General features: G+C 47.0%; 1 protein-coding gene across 2 annotated transcripts in view; it reads right to left on the reverse strand.

Moving 5' to 3' along the window:
* The window catches only part of TSPAN7 (tetraspanin 7), a 127646-nt gene that overhangs the window by 15877 nt on the left and 90105 nt on the right, over window positions 1-21664 (reverse strand). Inside the window, exons 7-8 of one of the 2 annotated variants that reach the window (XR_010376310.1) lie at window positions 14502-14574; window positions 13835-14173 (exon numbers count right to left, since the gene is read on the reverse strand). Coding sequence is in view for 1 of the 2 variants with exons in the window: in XM_064473307.1 (XP_064329377.1) it covers window positions 14506-14574 (69 nt within the window). In the remaining variant the exon portion in view is untranslated. Of the gene's footprint in view, window positions 1-13054; window positions 14174-14501; window positions 14575-21664 lie in introns of those variants that run through there. The other variant, XM_064473307.1, reaches the window with a different exon arrangement.

Below are 21664 nucleotides of genomic sequence, written 5' to 3' on the forward strand. Positions count from 1 at the left end.
TTCTTTTAAGGCAATTTTCAATATGTAGGACTTTTTTCTGAGTTTTTATGCAGAACATCAATCTTTGGTAGATCTTTCATGTAAATGTGTCAGATTCTTCCCATCACTCTCAGCCTTGCAGCTCCAACCACCACTAAAAACAACAAAACGTGACTATATTCCCACCTAGCTCAGGCCAAGACTCAAGCCTTTTTCTGAATTTTTTCCACAGTACCTTTCCATGTTCCCTATATTTAATCTTTTAAGCCTGGCAGCTGATCTGTAGTAAATAAGATTCCTAAAGTAACCAAAGTAAATGCATACAGCAAGCAGCTCTCCAACTCCACCGTGCCCTAGTCTGGCTGTATTCTGGAGTCGCTTCCCAGCTCCATGTTTGAGGCACTGCAAAAGTCAGCTGGAAACTTAGTGCTGCACAATAACCCACTAGGAAATACAGTCGCTTCAGGTTTGCTGCTGGGCTTAACGCTTCAGCAGAGGTTACCTCTGTGTGCAGAGACTGAGCCTTGCACTACGCAGGCTCTTCCACCTTGCACTAAATGAGACATCCTTTATCTGTGACAAAGTGGGAAATTGTATTATCAGTAAGATTAGTTGCCCTGATCTAAAGCAGGAGGGCAATCTATTAATCGTACCCTTCCTTGATTAGGCAGTCTTCTCCCAAGCACCTGAGCTGTGTGGAAGTTCAGGTCCTGCAGCGAGAGCCCTTAAGGAGCCCTGGCTGCGTGGTGTGACAGCCAGAGCTCTTCCTGGGAGAGGCTGGAGCTGCTCAGCACTTCAGATGCTGGTGAACAAGCTTGTTTAACAGGAGGAATATGTAAAAGTCTGGTCTTGTGTCTGTGGTCATGACTATATAATGAGAAATCTTTTTTTTAAGCCTGTGGTTTTGGTGATGAAATCTCCAAGTTGAGACCCCCATGATGACCAGAGTTTCTAACTGTGTGTTTCAGCAGTACCTCATTTACACCTGGGCTCATTAGTAAGAGCAAGATGTACAGAAACAACTATTGCCAGAGAGAGGGGGCTCCTCTCTTCCTACATTTACCTCCCTGACTCCTAACTAAAAGTGCTCCTGGGATGAAGGGAGTGGACCCACAAATATTTGCCATCCAGCATAACTTGTTTTCCCCCAGTGGAGTTGGTAGATCAATCAGCAGAAACCAAACTGACACCAGTTTCAGGTGACTGCCCTTTGTTTCCCATCCATTTCAGGGCTGCCTCCGTGACGGGCTAATGAGGGCTGCCGGGTGCCAGGCGCTGCTGGGGAGTGCCACCGCGCATCCTTCCCCGTGATTGAACTGCCACCGTATCACAAAGCAGCAAGAACCACTTTGATACGCTCAGGAGGTGAAATGGCAAGTACAACTGTGAAGCTTGAAAGGGAAGCGCCAGAAAGCAGAGTACAAGCTACTGCTTGTCATTTACCAGAGACAAACGTGAGCGCAACCAAAACAACAGCATTATCCGATTAGCAAGCACCTGCAACCCGACAGGAGCGGATCTGCAAAGGCAGGGGATCTGTCAGCTGTGTTGCAACACCACTGCGAGTGCCACAATACATTAATTGGGAATAAAGAGCAGTGGTTTAACAGGTATAATTACAATAGTGCTGAAAGGGACACTGTTGGAGCTTGCAGACCTGTAATGAGATCTCCTGATCTCCTGTGTGGGTGTGCGGGAGATGCAATATTGTATTGCATTGAGGCTCTGCCTGATGGCTCCACTGTGGCATCCAAGGATGCAACAATCCTGCGCTCAGGCACAGAGCTTGTGAAACTCAGCAACCCCTTTGCTTGTGGTCCAGAACAAGCAGAGGACTGCTGCAACTGGGAATACCTGAAAGAAAGCACCTGGTCCCATGCTCAGGACCACTCTGCTGACCTACCAAATACATCTCTGCTGCCCTGGAAAGCTACCTATCGGAAACGGGTATCAGCTTTGAAAGCACTCAGTCACTTTTAACTTGTCCTTCCCTTGCCACATACTCTTCCTTCCCATAAGGCAAAAAATGTATTCAATTTCAGTCAGAATATAAGGTGTACAGGTATGTACAGGATGGCGATGATGATGATGCTGATGATACATGGCATAATAGCTGTCTCTTACACACATACACAGATGTGAGTACCACCACACTCTTACTTTATACTTTAAAGAAAATACTTAGTATATGAAATGTCACCTAGGTATGGTTTATCTGATCATATTCCTTCTCTGAAGGATAAGTGGTAAAAATAAAGAACACTGATAAATTGGAAAGTCCGTATAGGGTTTTTAATGGCTAGGGATTCTTTTGCTCATTAACCTGCACAAAACAGAGAAGATATGATTCACATGAGGGGCTGGTTTATCACGCCCATCTTCCGCTTTAAAGATTTTACAGGCCAGTTCATTAGGCTGCTACTAATATTCTCAATTTAATCAATCAGCCCTTGGTTGTTGGGCTGTCTTGGGACCGTGCCTCAGATGCAGAGATGTGCACCTTCTCAAGTACCTTCCCCAGGTAGCACAGATGTGCATCTTTCTCAAGGAATCAAAATGTTGAGAATGTTATTTGGGGGAGAAAAAATCCAAAAAGCTTGGTCTTTGAATGTGGTGTTGAAAATTGCACCGTCGGTACCAGTATGGGGCTGGAAGGTACTGAGAAACGTGGCTCTTCTAGGCCCCTGCAGCTGGGCCTGTGGGTCATGTCCTCCACAGCATGGCTCAGGTTTGGTCAGCTAGAGAGGGACCAGACTAACTCCAGCATGGCAGGAAAGCCGGGCCCTTTGCTGTTTGCCCCCATACCATTTTGGCTGACTTGCCACAGAAGGGCTGAATTTCCAAATGTCTTGGGTGCTGGGTGGCATAACGCCACCAGGCGAAGCTCTGCTCTCCGCCAGCCTGTGTGTTTTCCAGGGAAGGGATGGAGATTCCCAGTGGGAGATATGAGCCCTCCCTGGCCATTTATCGGCAGCTCCCTGGTGTGCCAGTGCCAGGGTGAGCTGCCCAGCATGGGGTGAGGCGAGGGTGTTGCACCCAGTGCCATGCACAGTGGCCCTTCGGCACAGCGAGTAACGCAGCCTTGTCAGAAGAAGAATGAGACCCTACAGATGGAAAGGCCTCCTTATTCATCAGCTAAATCTATCCTCCCCTTCTTCAGGCAGCAGGATGGCACTACATACAGTGCCTTTTGCAATCCATGTCTTAAAAGCGGCTTATTTTTTCCCCAGAGAGATGACAGAGATTGCTGTGAGTTTTTGGGCACCTGTGCACACAGCATGCCTTCTTTGACCAAAAGCAGAGGACTAGCATAGCCTCAGAAGACTTATTCTACTTTTAAAGAAAAGGGGCTCCGATTCTTCTCAATTACAAGACACTTGTTGGCAAGAGAGAATTAGGGAGGCTGAGGAACAGTAACAGCCGTGGCTCGTCCAGACTGGGAATACGCCAATGGCAAACACAGCTTATTTGTGCCCCAGCTAAAAATTGCCTCCTGACTATTGTAACTGTGCAGGGTGTCCAGTGTTTGAAACTCCTGGGACAGGCAGCTATGTGCAACCGCCTTCAACGCTACAGGCAAGTTTGTTGCAGCCAGCAATGCAGCAAGAGCATTGGTGATGATTCGGCCACCAGTTGGACAGGTTGATCTTCAACTTTATGATCGGCTGTCACATTGCTGTGCCACTTCAGGTCAAGAGTTCATGGCATTCCCAGCATTCATTTTTAACACAACCATTATTTGAGCATCCAGCTGTAAGTTGCTTGCGGGGAAAGCAAGAGCTTGGCTGGCAGGACCAGCGACTGGAGCCCATGGCTCGTCCAGCAGCACCGCTGCTGCAGCTGATGCCATGGTCTGAACCAGTCAGTTGGTGCTTGTTTGGGCTGGAATTTCACTGCCTTTGCAGAAACACAGACTGACTTCAGAAAAGAGCTACTATTAATCATCCCAATCATCCAAAGACAGCCGCATTTGCCATTATTTAAACAATTATCAGTTGATCCACTAGGAAATAATAAAAAGAGCAGAGGAACAGTTCAGGTTCAGAAGTTACTCTAATTTTGTGTTTTTGTTGTTTGTTTTTGTTGTTTTTTTGCTTTTTTTAAGGGCGGCTGCAACTCTGTAGCCAGAAGGAGCTGCGCTCCTTACTCCAGTGGCCCAGGGGCAGCGTGTATTTCTGTGCATTTCCCACCCTACCATAACTAGATCCCTTTCTAATAGGGAAACTGGCACATCACATTCACCTCAGGACTCAAAGGAAGCTAGTCAAAGACTTGGGATAAAATGCAAAAAAAAAAGAGCAAAGCTATTTATCTCCTTACTCTGTTAGCCTTTGCTCTTGAATCACTGCTGTGCACAGCCACCCTTAGGAAGCTCGGCAAAGCTGTCCAGACGGGGAGCCAGGGGGAAGAGGAGGTGCTGGATGTGCTACCCCACTGCAGTGGCAGCATCCTGGGAAGGACGGTGACTGTCCCGCAGGCTGCCAGGGACTGACAGACCAGGCCCAGGGGCTGGTGTAGGGCAGCTCATAGGTAATAGCCATCCAGGCTTTACATTTGCTGTGCCTACCTGGGATAGGTTCCTTAAGTGCTACATTAATGGGAGTTTTGCAGGGCAGGTAATTTATAGGGAGGGTTTATGAGCATCTCCCACTTCAGTAAGTGCATCTGTGTAGCGGGTCACAGCTCCCACTGAACCAAAACATACTCACCCTGTAACTCCACCTGTTTTTGAGCTTGTAGCTGCCTTTATTTCTTAAGAGTCTGACCTCTCCTAGCTGCAGATACTAGCAGCTAGTGCTTCTTGGCACTGTGGCTGTGATGGCATTAAAGGATACTTTCCTTTCCAAGCTTCAACCATTCCTGCAAAAATTTCCTTTCCTGGTATTGCAAGAAAATGAGTGATGGAAAATACAGACTCCTTTGTGCTGTATGAATCCATAGGAGATCTAGCCCTGATCTTTCTCAGTTCTGTAGTAAGATCACACCAAGCCTTCATCCATTTCATTCGTTGAAAAAAGCAAAAATCAACCAAAAAGAGAGCAGCTCTCTAAAAAGTGAAAACTGCAAATACAAATACATTAACTTAAAATACTATTCCATTACCAAAAATGTAATCCTTGAGCCCAGATACTTTAAATGTGGCAGTTAAGTGATCACTAATTCATGTTTTAAAGCTAATTACAGCTTCTTGAACTTCTGAAAACTTCTAAATTGGAATTTTTTTTTTCTCCTTGTAAAACTTTCCCCAGAGGTCTGCCAACCCTTCCAGTAAAAGGAGGGGAAAAAATTCTAGCAAATATTAAACTGAAGGATCTTTTCTTTCCCTTTATACTCAAGTCATGACTCAGCATGGGGATCAGCCTCCCCAGGGGCTGGGCGCTCTGCATGAGCATCCCCTTAATTCCCACTCTCCGCAGCCCAGGCAGCTTTGCCTGGGGGCCAGCAGCTGAGCTGTCCTGCTCCCCCATCCCACAAAGAGCTGGTGCAACAAGCAGCAAGGAGGCTGATCTAGGGATTGCAGCCCTGCTAATGGTACCTCAGAGGATGGCAGTGGTCCCACGTGAAAAAAATATTCTTCCCCGTGTACTTTTTTTTTTCCAAGTAATTACATCAGAACAAATGTGTGCTCAGAGAAGCTTACAGCTGTGAAATTAAGCATCCATAATCTATGAAACACCAAAATCAAGATTGCTTAAAGCAACTGTAATGCAGCCTTGTGTGCGTTGCACTGATCCCAATAGCCTCTACACTGCCTATCTCTCTTCTCCTTATTTTCTGCCCGCTTGTTCCTATTCTTACACCTATAGCCTTAGCTCCATGGCATGACTTTATTTCCTTGATACATCCAGTGAGATGGTGCTCTGATACCTCACTATTGCCTCCAGGCAGTACCACAATGTAAGTTAAGCAATCATGACATTTATTACTCATCGGAGTGTTTTATCTTGCTGCACACAGTGTGGAGCAGCAGCAGAGACGTGGCCACCACAGAGGCATTTGGTAGAGCTGGCTATTAAAGTCTGTGCTGGCTCCAGAGCCAGCTGCTCTGCTTGTCTCTAGTGCTCGCATGCTGCCCTGGGGCTCCAGCACCATCTCCCGGCAGTCCTCGTCCCCACCATGGGGTGGAAGGTCCCTGCTCCCCAGGAGAGCACAGGGAGGGCTGGAAAGGAGGAGAGGCTGGAGGCGTCTTTTTGCCTTGGGATGGGAAGGGGCTCCCTAGCAAATAAGTGTGAGGTGTCAGGGAGGGAAGTGGGCAAGGAAGATCTTATGTACAGCATGTAAATCTGCTGCTGGCTTTCTTAATTAGACCTTTTATTACCTACTGTCTTTCCACTTCAACTGTCAAGCTCCCCAGCATCATCCTGGACCATTTCTTCCTAATTTGGCAGCCCAGCTTGGAGGGGAGGATTCAGCTCTTCACTTGAATCCTCAGGTTTGTGAATGAGGAAGCTTTTAAAGCCTGGCTGCAGGAAGCTGTGCCAGCAGGCCCCCAGTCAGCAGCAGCAGCCTGGGTCCCCACCAGATGCAGGCTGAGCAAGGCCCATGTGGGGCATGCAGGTTGGAGGGGAGCGCTGCCCCAGGGAGCAGCAAGGATGCTCCTGGGGCAGGGGAAGGGAAACTGTTGTTCATCTGTTCACTCTTTGAGGGCTTTCCTCTGACAGGGAGCACCTGCCCGTGCCATGCCTTACCACCCTGAGGAGAACCAGGTGGCCATGATGACCATGGAGTGGCTGTCAGAGCAGGACGGCCACTGGATTGAGAAGTCAATGTGATTTTTGCATCTGCACCAATGCATATCTTGCTGAAAACGCCAACAATCAAATAGGAGCAATGGGAGAGGAATGCTGTTGTCTGGTGCTCATTCCCTGTGGAGCCAATGGGTTAAGCAGTGAAAGGGAGACAGCAGGGACACACAACCCTCTGCCACTCAGCTGCCAAACACCTCTCAGACAGTAAAATTTCTGTGTCCAGACAAGTCATGTTCCACTCTGTCAAGCTTTACGGACACATTAAGCAAAAGGTAGCAGCCAGCACTAGTGCATCTCCATTGGCTTCCTAAGCTTTGCACCCAGGGAAAAATGAGGTGCTGGTCTTTCAGTGTATGCTTTGCTTCACCTCTTTAATAAGTAAGAAGTCAAGTCTACTGCACTAATCCAAGCAAATTATTAATGGGTTTTCATTTTGAAGCAACCAGCTCCAGTGTTCACCAGAGTAGGATTGCCTCCTGTTTGTGACCGTCCTGCTGCCTGTGTTGTCAAACAATGTCATTTTAGAACAACATTCATCTGAAGTGGATTATTATTGGGTTGACTACCCCTTGGGGTGTAATGAAAAGCATTCATTAATTCTCAGGGCAGGAGGGCTAATTACTTTTTTATAAAAACCCGTGCTAATTGCCAATAACTTTTTTATTGAATGGGTCTCATAGAGATTATTTTGATTGGCTTTTTGATTTCCCTTTCACATTGTAGCACTTAAAAAGGATAGTCCAAACAGGCAGGGAGCATCTAGGTTATCCAGATAAGCATCGGGAGGAAACCCCACCATTACAAAGACCGGTGGACTATGCCAGTCTCCACTCAGTTCAGTGCTCGAGCTTGCTGCGGTGCTGGCCAGGCTGTTCTGAGTCTCATACCTTCACACTATCTCATGCTTCCACACAGCAGGTGGAGACCTGCTTTCCATACTCCCTCAAGGCACAGCGTTGATTTTGGCAGGCTGTCAGTGCTTGCGCAGCAGAGGGAGCACAAAGGGCTCAGCCTGGTTCCCCACAGGACTGAATTTTGCCTCGCCTGCAGGGAGGAGGCAGTCCACAGCCCTACAAGTACCGGGATTGCATGAAGGTAAACGGAGTAGCACACAGCAATAACCCATGGGCTCAGTGTACCGGTTCCTATACTTGGGAGAAGGACTCATTCATCTGATATTTGGGTCACACTGAACTCCAGGATGAAGAAAATTCTGGACAATTTTTTGTTTGCTTTTAATTACAAATAACTACAGGGCTGAAGATACCCAATAATCAACATAAGCACTAACCAGCTCTTTTGAGCAAGCAATAACTTACAAACACGACATTAAAGGCAGATCCCCCAGAAGCACAGTAAGACCATGGGAGCCAGAGTAGGAAACTATCAGTGTCAAAGCACTCCTGCAAAGCCTCTGGATGTGCCATGGATTGGCCATGAATTTCATTGCATGTGCACCATGGTATTTTCTAGCAGTCTGACATCTGCAGGCTCCCACAAAAGGCTGCTCTCACCATCAGGATGACATAAGAGGCGTCCTGGCGAGCAACAGTCCCCTCCAGACCAGACTGCAGACCCCACTGCTGCAGGCCTGAGCTACTGAACCTGCTCAGCTTGGAGCTGGAGATTGTTGCACCGTTGTGTCAGACACACGATCAGGTTGAAATACTTGCCATTTCAAACCCTTTTGACTAGAAAAAAAGAAGTTTATGTATTTTTATTCTCTTTTTTCTCCCCCGTCCCACCCCATCAGTTCTCCTAGGCATCAGCCTTCTCTCACATCATGTTTTCTGATTCTCTACTCAAGAAGATAAAGGACACAAACCATGGCTTCCATGCAAGCCAGAAAGTGGTCCTTGCTTCCCCTCTGGAAATAATTGCAATTTTTAAAATATTGATGTTTTTTACTTGGATGAATAATCTCCATTTTACTAACAGATAGGGCTTTCAAAAATTACTTTTTACTTCTGAGTTCCCTGAGAGGTTCTGAAAGGGCTGGATTCCCAAAGGGTAGGTTGCTCAGCACTTTCTGAAAGCTAGAGCATTTTGGAAATACCTCCAGGGGATTGCCCAAAATCTACTGCTTCTGAAAGTCTTGGCCAAGACACTGTGTTATATGACTATGGTGAATAAAAAAAATAGTATTCTGATGATTTACTAGCTGCATTGGGAATGTACGTCACATTAGGAGTTACACTGTTGTATCGCGCACAAGGGATGTTATATATGTGTGTGCGTATATCCACACCCCAGATATCGATTACATGGAAGGACTACAATCTAAAATAAGTACTTGGTGTCACCTATAGGTAGCTTCAGCAGAGACCAAAAATAGCCACACTGCGGTCACCACGGAGTAGAACAGACTCCAGAACTTGAGGAGTTGCTGCCTCAGCACAGCTTGCTTTTAAAGAGCTTGCACGTACCAAATATCTCCGGTCACGCCGGACAAAAATGAAACATCCTTTGAATAAAATTTTTCCTGGCTGCAACAGGAGCAGGTGCAATGACAAGCAAAAGGCAAAAGCAAGAGATTTTTTTTTCAAAGTTAGGCCAAGCTGGTAAAAGCAGCTTGCAGAAAGTTGACCAGATGTTACACATTTGGTGGGCAAAACACTTTTACTTACAAAAAACCAGAAGTGTCATTTGACCAGTATGTCAACTAATGAAGATTTCTATTTTTATTATACAGGGTCATACTGAAGCAACCCTAACTCAGCCCTGGTAGAAGTCTGACGTCCCAATCAGTCCTGCTGCTTCAATAGGATGCCAGGTATTTTATGCATGGGGCTTGGCTGGCAGCAAATTAATCTGCTAATCTTAAAATTATCTTAAACAGTAATGAGTCATTAAAGCGAAGGGGAAGAGCCACAGAAGACAAAATCACTTTAGCCCCTGCATTGGTCCTCTGAGGAGCAAGAGGCTGAAATCCTGTAAGCAGCCCCGCAAAGCCAGTGTCCTCCGCAGCGATGCTCACCCAAGAATAGTGGCAGCCAGCAAGGCCCTCCAGCACAGCTGCCTGCTCCCAGAGCCCCACTTTGATGCTACTGTGAAAAATCACCTTCACAACAACTTATTATCCTCTCTGGAGAGCTCGGGGCTGTCCTCCTTGGCAGAAGCAAGCCCTGGGAGGCAGCTTAGGGCAGGATGCATGTGCCAGGTAAGGCCACTGGTCCACCTTGCAGCCAAACCAAGCTAGCAGCACATTGGGACCAAAACAAGGTGGTCTCAATGCACCTTCTTCCTCCTCCCACGGTCCTGCTCCATCTCCCACTCTCCTCATCCCTCAGCCATGCCCCATTCCTCCCACCCCTCCTGGGACTCATCCAGTTGCCCCATCACCCGCTTTGACCCCCAAACCTGCCCAGTCTTTTGCTCAGCTCAGGTCCCGTGATTGCAGTGAATGCAATTTGCTCGGGGAGGGATCAGGCAGCCAGAGCCAGCCCAGCACAGCAGGAGCTGGCCCCTTCTGCCTCTGATTCAGTTCATGCCAAAGGGTGGACTGTAGCCCCTGAGGCAAAGGCCCCCTGGAACCCCCTGGAAGCTTCACCTCTGGAGGGAAAATCCCACACACCTGTGCCCAGGTGACATAAACTCATACACGGCAGCTCTGGCTTTGTTTCCTTTCCACCACCTCGTTTCTCCCTCCAGGAGGGAGGAGTGGAAATATAGGGATGTTGTGCCCAGGGCAGGGGATGCCACGGTGCCAGCTAGCACAACCCTCCCCACCAGAGCTGCTGCGTGGCCCCAGCCTGAGCAGCACTGGGGATTTCACCAGGGAAGCCCTTGGCAGGTCCTTCATCAGCCTGACCCTCTCCACAGAAGCTGTCAAGAGCCCAATTAACAGACCTACCCCATACAGGCAGGAGTGCTGCTGGGCTGAGGGAAACAATTGAGCACGCACTGAAGGGCTTTGTTGAATGGACTTAATTCGCTGCTTATGCCTTAGAGCTGAGCACGTGCTTTACTGAATGGGGACGGGCAAGCTGGAGCAGTCTGGGGGCCTGCTGACCTGTCACCCAACATCAGCATCTTCAAAAGAATCAGCTTTTGGCACAAACAACTCTTTCTTTCAGGAAAAAGGAAAAAAAGCAAAAAAGGAAAGAAAACTGAGAAGAGGCTGGTGCTTTTCCACTCCGGAAGGTTGCTGGTGGCTCCTGAGGGAGGAGGTGTTGGCCTCGCCCCCCTCCCTCCCCTCTGTGGGGCAGGGGAGACCTGCCTGGGGATGAATAGGGGAGGGAAACTGGGGCAGCTTGTGGGCCAGTTCTTTCTGGTGTGGAAAAACATCCCCCCACAAACTTCCTGCGCCTGTGGGAGAAGGGCATCACTCCAGCATCGCGTAGCCCCAGCAACCGAGCAAGCGGCTGCAACTGTTTTTAAGCCCTTGGAAGGGACTGCCAATGTGAGTGCTGCGACCCACGCTGAGCGGCTTTGTCCCCAGCAAAGTACATGCAAACCGCCCAGCATGTATGCAGGACCTGTATTGGCGTTCTCCACATTTAAATATGTCCCACTCCCTCATGGTAGATGCTTTATTGAGGACAGATTTAAATTTGCGGATCAGCTTCCTCTTCTCTTATTTACAAATCTCTATTTCAAATTAGTTTTGAACCCCAAGGACAGGCTATGAGGGTGACGAAGGGGGAAGGGGAGGGAGACAGAACGACATGCCTTTGTGAGCGCTTTACTCACTCTGAGGTCAAGTCATTTGCTTGGTAGGGGAAAAAAAAAATCAGTAAAATTACTTCCACACTTCCCTAGGACAAATGCTACAAACGTCACTATGTGCTATTAATTTACAGCAGTAGGGGAACATCGCAGATACAGAAGACCTTGGGAAAACAGATCTTCAGCTGGAAGTCAATGCGTCCCCAGCCATAACAGCATCTTGCCACAAAACATCCTTCGGACTCCCAGCACTTTAATGCCCCTCTCGCACAGATGTACTAAGCCTTTTTGTCCCCATTACCAACAACTTGTAACAGGGAAATATAAGTGATGAAGAAAATATGAGTTGCTCGTGTTTTTCATGGAACAAAGCAGGCCTGTGGAAATGCGCTACAGTGCGCTCGGCTCTCAGCGCAGCCAGCGCTTTGGCTCCCGGGCACCACAGGAACACAACCTTCCGAAGACCGCATACGGTGGGGTTGTGCATTTCAGAGCCAGGCTGAAAGATGCAAATTGTGACAGAAGCCAAATGTGAAGCTCTGAGCTGTAATCAAATACAGAAGCAGAGACTGAGCAGCAAATCGCAGCTTTTCATTTTGGCAGTGGATCAAATCTATAAAAACCATTACTTGTGTTTCAAGAGCAACACGGAGTACTGATTTCCCATCCCCCTGGCAAAGCAACCACGGTCCCACCCCTCCCTGCTCTGGAAGTGCTCTCTGAATAAAGCCAAAGATGCCACTGGGGCTTTTAAGACACGCTGCCTCGGCATATGCTGACAGGTTTTTGCCCGTGCGGCTGCAAACCCTTTTAGTTGTGGGTGAGAGCACACCGACTGTGCCAGCGCCACTCAGAGGTTCATCGGGAGCTGATGCTGGAGGCACCACGCAGGGCAGCCCTCCCCAGGCGGAGGGTCGCAGTAGCCGGGTGGGTGGCACTGTGTCCTGAGCGAGCGGCTGCAGGGTGCTTGGTTGCCGACTGGGGCTAAACCATGACACACTGACGGATGGACAGGCGGATGGAGGATGGGCTGGGGCTCCGGCAGCTGTATGGGCTGCGCAGACACAGGCGCTGCGCAGCTCCTCCACAGCTGGAAGGCTACAGGGCTTCCCTCCTCAAGCCTTCTCTGTCTGCATTGCCAATGTAAGGGATCAGTCGAAAACTTCCAGGTTTAAACTTTCATGGACTTCCCATCTGATCTTCAACACCTCATGCATTCAGATGAGAAAGAGACGGGTGCCTGCCTTTCCACGAATGCAGCAGATGGCCATTACCCACCCCAAGCTCCCATCTCTCTTCTCCCACCCTCACCAAAATCAGAGAAAACTGCTTAACGCCAAAAGCATGCACAATGCTAAGGATGGGATAATTAAATGCTGCAGATCGTATCAGTCACAAAAAAAATTTTGCAAAGCAGACGGGTATGCATTCGTCACATGGTGAAACCAGCTGTGAAAGGTTTTTTCTAGGAGTTTTGAAACAATTCCAGCTCTTTCTCTTTTTTCCAGGGCAATAACGTTTTTTCTGACACAACCAAGTTAGTTGTTAAAATATGCATAAAGTCATGTCACTCCAAGCTGCGCACTTGTGTTTCATGTTCACTTCCGCCCTTGAAAGAGTTTTGTTATGACTAAAGAACGAAAAGGAGCAGCTAGAAATCTGTAATGGTTCCATTTATTAATACGTATATCACAAATACTCACAATATCAATGCATTCTTGTTGGCATGCTAGACAGAGGCATTATTAAAAAAGTCCTGTTTTTTTAAAAAGGTTTTAAACTTTTGCTTTCCCCCAAAAATATTTCATATGCCTGTGGTTTTTTTTGTGATTTTTTTGTGTGTGTGTGTGTTTATTTCAATTTGATTCAACAGTGTATTTGGTGGCTGCAACCTCAATGCAAAAAGAAAAAAGAAAGAACAGGAAAAAAGTATGAAGGCCGCAGTACAGCACAGTTCAATTAGTTCATAGCTACCTAATAAAAATAAAGGAAGCAAAATTCCTGCCTTCACAGTAAGCAACAACACAGCTTAATAACAGTATTACACAGGATCAGGTTCAGAGGCAAAATGCACTAGACAAAGCCTACCGGGATACGCACTAGGCATACAACACTGAGTAAGAATCAAAGATGTAGAAGAACATCAGGAATAACAGTTCCCTTCAAGCACAACATTTTAACATCATTTCAAGTATCTTTATGTTATCTTACTGATTCCTTTGTTTTTGGGGAAGGGGGGCAGGCGCAGGGAAGGGGGAAAGGAGGAAAACCTTAGTAAAGCAATAAACAAAACAAGAAATTAAGGTAAAACCAAAAGAATATATATTTCATATACCGGTTTATATGAACGTGTGCAACACTTATTAACCATGGTGAAAGGCTAATTATGCCCTCCAGTCACTACATGCACAGCCCGATCAATGCTGTTAATGAATTACCTTTGTTAACTTACGATGCAACTACTGAGTGACCAAGAACATATATACGGTGCCGTCCTACGCCGAGCCGCGGGGATGGAGTCGGGGTCCGGAGGCCGAGGGGACCCGGCTGCTCTCGGTGGCACCGCGGTACTTCACAGAATGGTACACTACGCATGGGACAAAGTTCGGGAGGTGGGGTGCAAGTGCGCGCGCGCACGTGCTTGCTTGTGGGGGTGTGGGTGTGCGTGCGTGCGTGCGTGCGAGAGACAGTGTGTGCTATAACATTCGTTTCAGTCTTTCTCCAATTCTGCAGCTGCTGATCTTGAGACAGGCTCTGGACTTCGCACTCCTGAAAGACTGGGTCGGGAGGGATAAAAGAAAAAGAAGTGGGTTGCTTTGGCTGCTGACAGTGTTTACGATGGGTAGTTTGCCCTCCCTTTTCAAGAAGAAAGTCGAAATGACAAAACATTCAATAGTATGTTTTCCCCCCATTGTTTTTTTTTTCTCAACCAGACAGAATATTGGGATGAAAATCCCAAAGCAAAAAATCCTGTGGGAAGACTTAATTCTTGATAAACATGCTGAGCACCTAAAACTTGCCCACTCTCTTCAGTAGAAGCAGCACAGCCACGACACTATACTGGAGCATATATAGCATACTGCATAGAAAGTAGGGAAAGCTCACCTTGTTACACCATCTCATACTGGTTAGCAGTAATAAACCGGGACAGACAGCATGCCAGCAGCATCCCGATCAACTGTTCCAGACAAGAATAGAAGTAGAATAGAAGTTAAGTTAAATTAAACGAACACAGAGCAAAAGAGAGGCCATGGTACGCAAAGATTTCGTGTTCTGGAGTTACTATGCACAACATACTTACGCCATATTTTAAGGCCCATTCTAATCAGAAAACCAGCATTAAAATCTCCTGTCTTTCTTCATTAGATCTTCCTCTTGACTGTTACCAGAGCACATTTATTTGAAAGACAGCACGGCTTTTTACTGCTTTTCAAACCTGCTGTCATTGCCTGGCCAAGCCAGAGGTGGCTGGGCACACTGGCGGGGGTATCAGCACGCTACCGGCTCACTCGCCAGCTCCACCTGGGTCCCTCACCACCACCCACCACCCCTGAGAGCTGGCGGCCCCCGTAACTTGGTTAACAGTGTGCTGGGGAAAAGCTTCCTAATGCCTCAGAGTGGTTATGCTTTCTTTACAAATGATGCAGCACCAGAGAAATGAGCGTTATAGACCTGGAAATAAATAAATAAAAAAGTCTTTCACTATTCCCTTGGCTGTCACTCAGATTATTGAAAACAGATCCCTGGCTTCCACTCGTCAATAAGCACTCAGTCATTTCAACGTTTTGCCTATTGCAGTTTGTTAGCGTTTCCTGCATATGCCAACGGTGTTAATATACTATAAATAATTCAACCTTGCTTTTCTCATTTGGATTGGTCAATTAATTGACTCATGAGCATATCCAGATTGTTACAGCTCATCTTCGACTCCTGGGGTGAGGCGAGAGGTCTGTCTGCAGACAGACCAGCCTTCCCTAGATCTGGCTCCAAGCAAGGGGTGCCACAGCTGCTCCAGCTGGCTCACCCGGACCCGTGGGGCACCACCTCTTCCCGGCTGCTTCTGCTGCCCCAGGCAGAGCGCATCGCAAAGGAGCGGTGCTTAAGGAGGGGGACCACAACCTTTTGGCAGCAGTGGAGCTCCCTCAGACCCTGCAAAGCATGCGTAGATAACGCCTGGCTGGCTGCTCATCCAAACAGGCTCCTTCTACTTCACGCTTGGCATCGCATGTCCTTTCCCCATGACCATCACTGCTCCCTGTTAAAGCGATCATCATCAAAATACACTACTGCTCTACCAGCCAGTTGCTTGATTTGCGCTGGCATCAGCCCAGAGCAAGACCAAGCCAGGATACCTCAAACCTGGATAAACCATTTTCTGCCCCTAAGATGTCACGGTTCTGCTCAGGACATACTTCATTTGCCAGAAATTCGCTGCTACCGCTCCCTCTCCTGTTTCGGTGTCCACCAGGACTGCTCCGGGCATCTCAAAAGGGCTTGGAGTCATCTTTAAAAGCAGTGTGAATCCCCACTGTCCTCCACATGCGACCCCCGATTTTGGCACCAAATACCAAGGGCGGCACTGCCTTGGTTATACTACACGTGGCAGGCACAGGTAACACCTCCTGACCAACCTCCAATTAAAACCTAAGCTACTAGGTTTTGGGGGCAGTATATTCACAGTTGCCAGAAGAGGTGTGGGTGCTGAAAACCCTCCTCAGCTTTTGAAAATCTCGATACCAGGAAGTCATTTTAGCCATCTGGTTGCCTTTTCTATTAAACTTCTCTAGATGGGTGTTCCAGCAGGAAATGTATTTGGTAGCTGGAGTGCTCACGCACTCGCCCAGGAGTCCACAGACTGGCGACAGTGAGGACACCAGCGTATTCTGGCTGGGCTTTGGCTTTCCACGCTTAAATATTGCAGTCACCAGGAGGATGATTTTATCAATTTAGCCGTTTGGAGAAGCATTGCTGAAAACCCACCACATTCTGTGGGTTTACTAGAAAGTCGTTAACACTCCCACTGCTTACTCGTGTGGTGTTTCTTTAGCTCAGTTCAGTTTTGGAGAATGAGATTTCCCACAGCCCATCGCTGATACGTATTTCCCCGTGCTCTGACAGGCAGAAAAGAGTAATTGCCTCTGGGTGGCCCTGTCCCACCCGCTTCGCTATCCCTCTTCTGTGTTTGTGGTACCTTTCAGCCTTCTCTCACCTTCCTCAGCTGGTCTCAGAGGTAACTTCTCTGCCTTACTGTGTTTTTTATTGTGATGAACTTCACAGTGTATTTCATCCTATTTATTTTCACTGAGCAAATTCCATCCCAGACCCAGATCAGCTCCTCCCTCAACCTACAATCGCTAACAATGTACGTACATTCCCATTTACTTTTTTAAAATCCCTGTGCCAAGAGGTACCTATTATTTCCCATCATGACCACCCAGATTACAGACATCATTGTTCCTGGCCACAGCCTCCTGCTCTCATCTGCAGGTTTACAAGGGGGAAGTGGCTGCAGCCCATACAAATAGGAAGCCATGGGCTTTTCTGTCCCCCTTCAGCTGTAGCAGACCTCCCCAGCTACCATTAATTAGGGATTCTTCTGTCTCTCACAGGCTGTAACTCTAATGACCAGTGTGTCTAAGCTTTGTAGCATTTGCAGGCATGTGACAATGTTTTGATTTACTCAAGTCACTTGTAAGACGAACGGCAGGTTACACAACCTGTGACTCTGTGATCCTGTGATTCTGTGTATCTCTCTGATCTTTGGCCCACTTATTATTTCTCGGCTCTGACCATACGCTGCTTTATGCATTTAAGTGGTTATAGTACCGTAATATTAAACTTCTGTATTTCAAATATAATGGCATGCATATCGAGCCATTGCATACATGTTTTATACAGCATTTCTAGCTATTACCAGGACATAACAGAGCTGTAATAAATACCTTAGAAGTACTTTGGACACATACAAAACCATGTATTTTCCAAGGTGTGTAGAGTCCCACATTTAACCACAAGAGTACTGTTCCTCCTGTAGCCAAGGAGAGGTGATACTGTATTAAGTTGCTGAATTGTCCTCACAGTATGCTTTTATTACAGTCATAACTACAGTCCTCTGCATTTAAATCAGGTTAGAGGCTCCCAGTCGGCAAACCACAAATGAGCGCTCTCCACCCCCCCTTGCTCTCTGCATTTGCTTGATCACCTGCAACCTCTGCTCTTCAGACGGGAGGAAGCCCCTTATCCTATTGCGCAGCAGGTCCCCACAGCTCCTTTGAAGAAACAGAGGAACCGGCACGAAAGGATCCCCACAAAGAAACTAGCTGCTAGAAGTTGCATTAATTTTCCTTCGCTCCCATTGTCTCTCAAGTGCACCATCTCGACTTTTATCCACTTATTATTTTTTTAATAGTCCCAGTTTTTTGAGACTTGGTTCTGCATTTGTATTCTCTCTCACTTTTCCCCTTTCTTCTCTTTTTTTCTAAGATTATCCTGGCCCTCTGAACTATTACATAGAAAACTGAGAGTTTGTCTTGGTCCCTCTGGTCTTGCTACAGGAAACTTGGAAATGCCACCAAATTATTTGGCTTAGAGCACTGGGAAACCCATATCCCTCAGGTGTGTCTTCTTTACTACCATCCTGTTGGCCCAAGCTCATCTCAGAGAGCGGAATGCGGTGCATGTCTTGTTCATCTCTGCATGGTTTGTAGCAGTCATCTCATGTATATCTCAGATCTGACCACCGAAATCCATCCACAGCAACTGCCTAGCAATCTTATCTCCCGTCACAAACATGATAACTGGCTTTTTAATGTAGTTATTTTACAGGAGTTAACATTGACTGGAAGCTGTCCTGCATGACATATTTATTACATCTTATTACACTGAAGAGAAACTGAAGTACAACTTGAATCTCCATTTTATTTTGGGTCTTGGTATCTTCACCATTTCTCATTCCTTGAGAGCATTTCTATAAATAGAAATGCGTTGAACTAACTGGGAATTCATCAGTGGATCAGGTAAGCTAAAACTGGATTTTTTTAATCCATCAGGAATAATTGTTTAGTTGAATGATTTACCTTGCCATATTCTCAATATGCAGATCTTCAAGCATCCTGGTTCCCTGCCTCTATTTTAGAAGACAGCAAATTTTCCATGTCACAAATCGCTTACCTGAGACAGCCTACTGTGCCATAGTATGCCTCTGGCACAGGTCCTATCTCCATGCTGAATCCACACTGATTAGTATTTAGAAGCAAGAAAATTAGTCTTTTTTTAGATTTCAAGTCACATATTAGATCCTGATATGGATCCCACTCCCTAACTCTGCTGCAAAGGGTTACTGAGTTGTAATCCTGTGCTAGGGCCAAGTCTCAGCCTCCCTATACTCAGACAGGAGTTGCAGCAGACGAGGTGGATGACATCTGCACCGGAACTGTATCCACAGCCAGGCAGAGCTACTGGCGTTAATGGTAAGGGTACAGAGGGCAGGTGGATGCTGCGCTCACTATAGAGAGGGACTGTAGCCACGTGAGAATATATCTTCAAACAATGGGAACCATGCATGCTCAGGAACCAGTTTCGAGCATTAGGAGAGTGCCTGGCTTCCAGTCCTTCAGTACAAAAGTAATAATTTGACCTTAACGCTGCACTGAGGCTCCCCTACTCAGGGACTCTACTGCAGTCACAATCTTTATACCCTCCCCAAACCCTGCCTCTTGTGCCCCTTAAGCCAATGCCTGTGCTGCAGTTTTAGCTAGCAAAACTCTTCATCATCTATGCGGCTTGCATAATTTTATTCTCTGTTGGGCACAACACAGTAATCGTTTTGCTGCTCTGAAGAGCACCTGCTAAACTGAAATTATTCCAGCTGGAAGTCAGCATTGGCATCTGATTGTAAAAACAATCAAATTGTATTTTATTATTATTTCAAACCCGAGGAGCAGTGCAGAAAATGTCAGCAACACAGCAGTTTTTTTAAACTCTGACTCTGATTGGGAGCCTGTGCCAGGCCTGTAAGATATGCAGTGCCATTACATCAGCTTTCCCTATTTCTGGGAATCAGCACATTCCCCATGCTAGTCAATACCTAACAAATCATGGGAAGGAAAGGCCCTTGAGCACGCTTTACTGTAAAAGAGCACCATGATCTAATTTGTCTTTTATTTAGATTAAACCCATTCTCAGTAGGAACGGCGAAACCTCGCTTACAGCTGGAGCACTGCCTGGCATTACTGCCAGCCACGGTTAACCTGAAAGCAATTTGTAAACACCGTCCCAAATTGGGTCCAGCAAAACAGATTAGGCGGTAAATGATAACTGGCCACCTTCTATTCTTCACACCCCAGGAGAGATGCATTTTTCTCCCCTGCACCCCCTCTCTTGTCCTTTTTACACATTTGCAAACACCCCAAGCAGCTGAGTATCTACTCCGAGTGCCAGTGCCTTGCACTTACGCAGGTTAGCGACATCCCCAGCTGGCAGCAGGGTGCACACTGCCATCAGGCAACGTGAGCTGCCAACACCACATCAAAACATACTTTGGTTCTCACTTGGAGCTGCAGTGGCAAAGTGCTTTCCCCTCCTCGTGCTGCCTGCAGCCTGCTGTGCTAATCTCGCCTTGCGTCAAAGGGCTCTGGTCGTAGGGACCACACTCTGCCCGCGCCGCCCACCCGCCTTCCCTTCTTGAGCTCACAAATAACAGATGACCTGGAGTGAACATCCCAGCACATGCCAAAATACTAACAATTCCAGCTGCACTCTTCCTACAGTCTCCCTCCCAGCTGCAAACAACTTTCAGGCAAGATAAGATGATGCTTTGCCTATCATACATACAATATACCAATTAAAGGCGTTCAGGTAGCATTGGTCCCGACTGAGGCATTTACCCCAGCAGCCTATGAATTGTAAAATTTGACTCATCCCATTTTTCTTTGTGTAGTTTTACATGATACATTTTAAAAGATGCTTTATAGCCTTCTGGCTATCTAGAAACCACGCTGAAATATGAGTTCAGAGTCCTATAGCAGTAATCAAGTCATAATCAGGGTTGGAGAAGAGTATCGAGACAACCATGACCATTCAACAAGAACTAGAAGAGACTATTAAAACCAAACCAAAACTCCCCCTGCTTCATGCACCAACAGCTCCAGACTGGTGATTTCAGCACTTCTGGATCCCAAATACCTGATACCCTTGCACATGCTCTGGGTGGCTGGCGGTATGATGAACCAATGCTTATGCCCACACAAAACAGGCTGACAGGCCAAATCATGGGCTTCTCTCATCTAACACCTAGGCTAGAAGGCATCAGGTTTCCAGATATGTCCAAGGCAGGGCAGTCAGCTGGTCTGAGCCCAAACAGTTTTAGGGCTCCCTCGAGTTGTGCGTACATTGACTGAGAAGACGTGGTGGCCGTTTTCTACATGGCTTGGGGGCAGTTACTCTGAAGAGCCTGGAGGCCACTGTAATTGCTGAGCAAATTAAACCTCAGAGAGATGTGACTAAAACACCGTGCAGCAGAGCACGGGCTGACCACATGGGCCAACAGGGGCAAGAGGGCCGCCACAGCCTTCCCATTAATTCACTTGCCCATCACTGGCAACAGCACTGGCAAATCACTTGTTTCCAGTGCAGCCCAGCGTAAACCTACAGCTTGCGAACTGCATTAATGAGTTTTAAGAAGTCGTCAAATAATTTTTCCTAGCACCTCATTTCTTCCAACCACTCTATAAACACAAGTCGATCGACAGATATATTCGTATTTTCAGTGTTGCCTCAGGACCCAGATTTTTAATATTGTGTGAATGAAGTAAATGAAAGTTCCATGATTGTTTTACAAGACAACATTTGCAGTTGTACTATGTAGCCTCTGCAGGGAGAAGGCAGATTGCCTCTCAGCTAGAAGTGGTTCTGGCGTCATACACGTCGCTGTGCATTTTTGCTGAACCATTCTGCAAGCACTTTTGCGTTGTCCATGTTTCCCTCCCTCTCATTTTGCATGGTTCCAGGAGAGTCCTTGCCATTACACATGAAGTGACTAGTCCAAAGGAGCATCTTGTTGAAAGATGCAGGTGTTTTTCTGCCCCTTCTTGATCAGAGGATTCTGACCAGATGTTCCATTTCCCCAACTCCTGTCTAGGTAAAAGCAGTTTGAATGTCAGGGAGCAGCAAACACCTTCTTAGCTCTCCTCTTGTCCTTCCCATGCCAAACTCCTTTTGGTGTAGGCAAGGAGTTGGTTTAATAATCTGATTTTGGCAGACCTCTGCTC

Source organism: Phalacrocorax carbo, chromosome 1, assembly GCF_963921805.1.
Source record: "Phalacrocorax carbo chromosome 1, bPhaCar2.1, whole genome shotgun sequence".
NCBI lineage: Eukaryota > Metazoa > Chordata > Aves > Suliformes > Phalacrocoracidae > Phalacrocorax > Phalacrocorax carbo.